Raw genomic sequence first — 6,377 nt, forward strand, 5'->3', positions numbered from 1 at the left:
ACTCATAGTGTGGGTAGAGATGACAGATGGGGAAAGAGAGAATTCATGTCCTATGATTTCTGTAATGGTGGGGGTCGGTTCAAGGGAGGGGCAGGAGCCAAAGGTTGCTTGGCTTGGGTGGGGAAACCTCACCGAAGAGCTGACATCCAAGCAGAGTCTCGGGGGAGGCTCAGAACTCCGCAGGCGGGCAAGGGTGAGGGCGTGTGCTCTGGGCAGGAACACCTGCGAGGACAAAGGCCTAGAGATGGAAAAGAAATGGCTCGTCTCCTTGAAAATCCTGGTGCCCTCCTGTAAGGCTAATGCCTCTTAGCCACACTGACTATGCCTGACCATTTGGATGGTGGTGTTTCTTTTCGCAGCTGTGCTGGGCTCTGGCGTCCCTCTCCCCAAAATCCTCAACATCGACTTCAGCAATGCAGACATCGACGTCTTGGAGGTAAGGAGAGAACTCTGTCCTGCCCTCTGCTCCATGCCCAGAAGTTGGGAGGAAGAAGAAAAGGGAGGGAAAAGGTGGGGCAACGGAGGCCTCTTCCTTCAAAGGATGGGCCTGAGGGAACAAGAAACAAAGTTGAAGAACCCCTCAATGAAGCCCTCCCCATCCACCATCTCATTTTGTCCCCGGGAGAGATGTCATTTCCCCCATCTTGCAGATGGGAATACTGAGGCTCATAGCAGGAAGGGGCTCTCTCCCACAGTAGAAGTGCAATGTAGTTCACTGGAAAAACTTCTATCGAGCATCTACTGAGTGCCAGATGATGTGCATGGCGGGATGGGGGGCCATGCAGCAGTGATTAAAACAGACAATCCTGGCCCACGCAAAGCTCGCCCAGCCAGTGGGAAGATGGGCTTTTGGACAGAAATTCCTGAAATTATTGCTAATTATAATCATGGTAGGTGCCTTGAAATTCGTTGTAGGAGGTCTTTTTGACACGACAAAAACCACATATGCTCATTATCTGAAATTTGGAGAATACGGAAAAGATTAAACAAACATTTATCCTCTTAGATACCTTTGCAACCTAGAAATGACTACGTAGAGCATTTTGCTGGTGTTCATTCCGATTTTTCTGGATTTTATTTTTAAGCATGACTTTGCTCAGTAGGGCCTGGGTTCCAATCCTGATCCAGCTGGGTGACCCTGGGCAAGTCACTTAATGTCTCTGGGGCTCAGTTTTCCCCTCTGTAAAAGGGATTAATCATAACACCTCCATAGGGCTGCTTTTAGGATACAGTGAGATTCTATGTGTAAATGCCTTATACTCAGTATATCAAAAAGGGTAGGCCACTTGCCCAAGGTCACTCAGTTAGTGAGAAGTGGGTTTTGTGCTGGAATAAGGGGCGCAACTCCAGCTGGTGGTTCTCGACTAGGGTTGTATTGTCAGCCTCCTCCCTAGCCCAAAGGCCTTTTTTAAATTTGTGGGGATGATTTTTTTCTTTCCTAAATAATCAGGCTTGAGTATTTCACATCAAATACATATTATTGCATATCTCATATATTACCTTTTATTTCTTCTTTATAGTCGTGCAAGGGATATAAGTAGATTATATAGATTGTGAATTCCATTTCAGAATAATAAAGAAGAATAATAAAGCACAAATACCTGTGATAAAATGTAAACAGGGTTTTTGGGTCTGAAAGGTGTAGGACCACTGATTTAAAAAGAGACCCAGCTTTGGGCTACCTGGCTGGCTCAGTGGGTGGAGCATGTGACTTTTGATCTTGTGAGTCGTGAGTTCGAGCCCCACACTAGGTGTAGAGATTACTTAAATAAATTAAAAAAAAAAAATAAAGTCCCAGCCCAGACTTGGTCTTATACAACCTCTGTAATTGATAGCTACTTTCTTCTTCTCCTTCTTCTTCTTTTTAAAGATTTATTTCTTTATTTTAGAGAGAGTCTGTGGGTATGGGGGAGGGGCAAAGGGGGAGAGAGTCCCAAGCAGACTCCTCACTGAACACGGAGCCTGACACAGGGCTCATCTCATGACCCTGAGATCATGACCTGAGCTGAAATCAAGTCGGGTGCTCAACCGAGATACCCAAGCGCCTTCTCCTCCTTCTTCTCCCTCCCCCCTCCTCCTCCTCTTCTCTCGTTATTACTGCTGTAATTGTATGGGTCTAGACCTTTATTTTAACTTCTCATTTTAAAACAATTTTAGACTTACAGAAGAGTTGCAAAAATAGTACATAGAGTTTGAGAATACTTTTCACTGAGCTTTCCCTAATGTTAACATCACCTATAACCAGAATACAACGATCAAAACCAGGAAGTTCACATTGATAGAAAACTGTGAACTCACCTACAGACCTTCCTCAATGGTTTTCCCACCACCGTCCTTGGTCTGGTTCAGGATCCAGGATCCCACTTTGCACTTGATTGTCAATCCAAATCTGGGACATTGCCCTCCAACATGGGACAGTTCCTAAATTCTCCTTGTGTTTCATGCCTTTGACATTTCTGATGAGTCTGGCCCATTGTGTGAGATGTCCTCCAACTTGGATTTGACCGACGTTTTCTCACAATGAGATTGAGGTTATGTATTTTTGGCAAGAAGAAGGCCACTGGAGTGAGGCTGTGCCCTTCTCGGTGCACTGTCTGGGGGGCTTGCAATGTCCATGCCTTGTTCCTGGGGATACTGACTTTGATCATGTGGTTAAGGTGGTCCCTGTCAGTTTCCTCACTGTTGATTAAGTTACTATTTTTCCCATTGTAACTAATAAATATCTCACGAGGAGATACTTGGAGACAACCACCCACGTATCCTAGTTCTCATCACACCTTCTCCTACTCATTTTGGCATTCCTTAATGGCCCTTGTCTGCAGGAGTTACTACTGTGGTGTTTCTCTCATGGAGACTTTCCATTATCATTCCTTCTGTATTTGTTAGTTGAAATTTTGCTACAAGGAAGAGCCATCCCTTCTCCTCCATTAATTTATTTACCCAGTTATTTATATCAGTACAAAATTATGGGTACGTCCTTTGTTCTATGGGTTAAATTTATTATTTACTTTGTTGTATATATTTTGAGTTAGGAAAATTGGATTTTGGAAGACTGTGAACAGAGGCTCAAGCTTGCTTCTCTTATTTGGGGGAAGTAGGAGATGAGGGGCAGGAAGGGAAGTATCTTGCCCAAGGTCCCCTGTACAGGGCAGGCTAATGACATGGCCAGGGTGCTCCTTGGACCCCTTTAATCCCAGTAAACCCCCACTGTTTGCACTTGCTCCTTCCTGGAAATGTGCCTTGCCCGGTCCACAGGCAGGTGACTGTTGAGGCTGTAAGCAGAAGCTATCATCTCCACTAACTGGGTTCTCTGTTCTGACCTCCAAGGACCTTCTGGTGCTGAGTGCCTGAAAGACAGGGGCAGGGACGCTGCTGCAGCCCCAGAAGAAGCCAGAGCTTGCCCTGGAAAGGCTCTGCTAACACAGTCTCCAGCCCGAATCCCTTCAGCCCCCTACAACAGGTTCCCCCCCAGCTTCCCATACCTCTTCCCACGTGCTTCCCTCCACACCCCAAGAAAGGAACCAGCCAGAGACTCGTTTGGCAAAAGTCCCATCCACAATCAGTCCTACAGTCCGTCCCCGAAGAGGGAAGCAGGTCACCCCGGGGGACTGAGGCCTCTCAGACCCCATGCCGGACTCCACACTGCACACTTTAAACTTTCAATAAAAGATTCCAGTTTCCCTGCAGTTGGGGTAAGTCTCCACGAAGGACCCTTCCTCAGGATCTGGGTGGTTCTTCCCTCCGTGGCTGCGCCGGGGGCACCTGGCCTTTGCCTCTGTCACCTACGAGTTGATGGAGGATGGTTCCGTTCATGAAGGAAATATGTCAGACACCACTGAGGACCCTACAGATGGACAGGAGGGGATTTTACTCAGTTCTCATTGCCTTGGTTCTGGGCTCCATTTGGCTGATTCCTCTTGCCTCAGTTTCCCCCACCACTCCTCAACCCGTGAAGGGGGTCCAGACTCGGAAGCAACAAGGTCAGAGCCATCAGGCTTCACACTACCAGAGGGATTTCCTTATAGCCCAGCTCCTGTGTGCCATGAAGACAAGGGTCTTCTCTCTTTTCTCAGCTTCCAGCCGCCCTCTCCCCATCCCCATCTCTTCTGTGTTCCCAACACGACTTGCCCAGGTCCAGAAGGGTGGATGGGTGTATCCTAGGTTCCAAGGGAGCCGTGAAAGGGACAAACAAAAACTACCCTTCTGTCCCATCTTTCTGAGAGCACATGTTCATCGAGGGCTTTCTGTCTGCTGAGCCCTCCACTCAGGCTTTAACATCATGAAAGCACCATAAGGTAGGTACCAGGTTGGCCCCTGTTTTGCAGATGGGGGAACCGAGACACGGAGACATGAAGGGACTTGCCCGAGGTCACACAGCTGCAAAGCGGCAGAGCTGGGGTTAGGGCCTGAGGATTTCGCTCCAGAGCCCGTGCCTTAACCACCCACCACACAACCTCTGATCCAACGTTGCAGGGAGAAGCCCCGGGCTGAATCTGGCCCCAGAGCTGCGAGTCCTCAGCAGAGAGAAAGCGCAGGGGGTCCCACACCAGCACCACTTCGGTGCAGCTACTAGAAAGAGAAGCACATCGCTTTGCTTGGGTTTCAGAAGCCACCGCAGGTCACATGATCCTGCCTGCCCTGTGATCCCTTCCTCTGGTGAGGAAGGGAGGAGAACCAGATATACTGGTGGATACAAGAAATGCCTTCCACACTCTCCTGTGTCCTCCTGGGGTGAGGGGGCTGAAGATGTAGCAAGGCCAGGGGCTGAGTGGAACTCCTGCTGCATCGAGATTCTGCAGAACAGCAAGGTCTCAGGCCGTCAGGTCCAAACTGGGGAGCACAGATGCAGCAGCAGCCCAGAACACGAGCAAGGAGCCTCACCAACTGGTTCTTTGCAAGTGTGCCCTTGGTTTCTAGAAATAAAGCCCAGTGACTACAGGTTCAGGGAAAACTAGGCCCTGCCCCTGTATTGTCTTCTCAGAGCACCTGTTCCCCTCACCCCCACCCAGAGCCTCCTGGGAAACCTGTCTGCCGGACAGAGAGGGAAAGAGCCAGTGGCTTCAGATAAAAAACAATCAGGGGTGCCTGGGTGGCTCAGGTCATGATCTCAGGGTCCTGGGATCAAGCCCCACATCGGGCTCTCTGCTCAGCGGGGAGCCTGCTTCCCCCTCTCTCTCTGCCTGCCTCTCTGCCTACTTGTGATCTCTCTCTGTCCAATAAATAAATAAAATCTTTTAAAAAAAAAATGAAACTGCATTCTCCAGAGAGATTCCTCAGCCAGCGGGACAGCTCTGAGCATCACCAATCTCAACCCTGGCCTCGGGGGTCATTAAAGAACAAGAATCTTGGAGTCAGGAGGAGGGGCTCAACTTCTGTCTCTGCCACTTGGTTGACTTGGTGAGGCCTTCGGCCTTCTGAGCTTCAGTTCTCCCCTCTGTAAAATGGATCCTAATAATTATTATTACACTCCAAGTGTGAAGCTATTTAAATGAAATTTGTTTTCCGGAGCTGCTCAGCCCTGAGGCTGGGACACGCTAAGCGCTCTGTCTGTACTTGCTGTGGCTGGTGCTAGTTTCTAAAGTGTGGGCCGTGGAGACCCCTTGCCTCTGGCCAGAGCTTAGTTGAGGACCAGGAAGGGCGGTTGACATGCAAGAGAGCACCCCAGGAACCGCTCCCAGAGCAAGGCAGAGGCTGCTCTCCCCAACACCTCTGCCTCTATTTACAGCCAAAGGGCCCATTTAAAGCAGTTTCAGCTTCTACCCCTGAGAGGGCACAGAAATACTGGAGTTTCCTCCCAGTGATTTTTTTTTTAAGGTTTTATTTATTTATCTGTGTGAGACAGAGGGAGCAGCAGTGTGGAGAGAGGAGGGACAGAGAGAGAGGGAGAAGCAGACTCTGGTGCTGAGCAGAGAGCCGGAGGCAGGGCTCGATCCCAGGACCCTGAGATCATGACCTGAACCCAAGGCAGAGGCTTTAACCCACTCAGCCACCGAGGCGCCCCTCCAGAGGGGTTTTTAAACTGCACGCATACAATCACTGCCCTTCCCTGCTTCAAGCCTTTCCATGGGCTCTTCATGGCATCCAGAGCAAAATCCAGATCCTCCATCACTGCCCACAAGGCCCTGCCGGCTCTGCCCCCAAGACCTTCTCCAGCGCCATCTAGCCCCTCCCTGGTCCACCGCTGTAGGAGGGGCAGTGAAGCCCTCCACAGTCCCCCACACTCCTTCTTCAGACATTAAAACCCACCTGCCTGCTCCAACGTGTTTCATTTCTGGGGCTATCTAATTTTCTAGGGGACTTTAAAACTTTGGGGGGAAAACTTTTGGATTATAAAGAACTTGTTTCATTTTCTGTTGACTATAGTTTCTCAACATTCA

At 49.4% G+C, this 6,377-nt stretch overlaps 1 protein-coding gene across 1 annotated transcript in view; it reads left to right on the forward strand.

Annotated features, from left to right (window-relative positions):
• Window positions 1–5,736, forward strand: part of BPIFB4 (BPI fold containing family B member 4) — a 29,822-nt gene extending 24,086 nt beyond the window's left edge. Inside the window, exons 15-16 of the mRNA XM_045980294.1 lie at window positions 360–436; window positions 3,328–5,736. Coding sequence (XP_045836250.1) covers window positions 360–436; window positions 3,328–3,351 — 101 coding nt within the window. The 3' untranslated portion in view covers window positions 3,352–5,736. The remainder of the gene's footprint in view (window positions 1–359; window positions 437–3,327) is intronic.
• The last annotated feature ends 641 nt before the right edge of the window (window positions 5,737–6,377 follow it).

This window comes from Meles meles, chromosome 16 (genome assembly GCF_922984935.1).
Source record: "Meles meles chromosome 16, mMelMel3.1 paternal haplotype, whole genome shotgun sequence".
In the NCBI taxonomy this organism is placed as follows: domain Eukaryota; kingdom Metazoa; phylum Chordata; class Mammalia; order Carnivora; family Mustelidae; genus Meles; species Meles meles.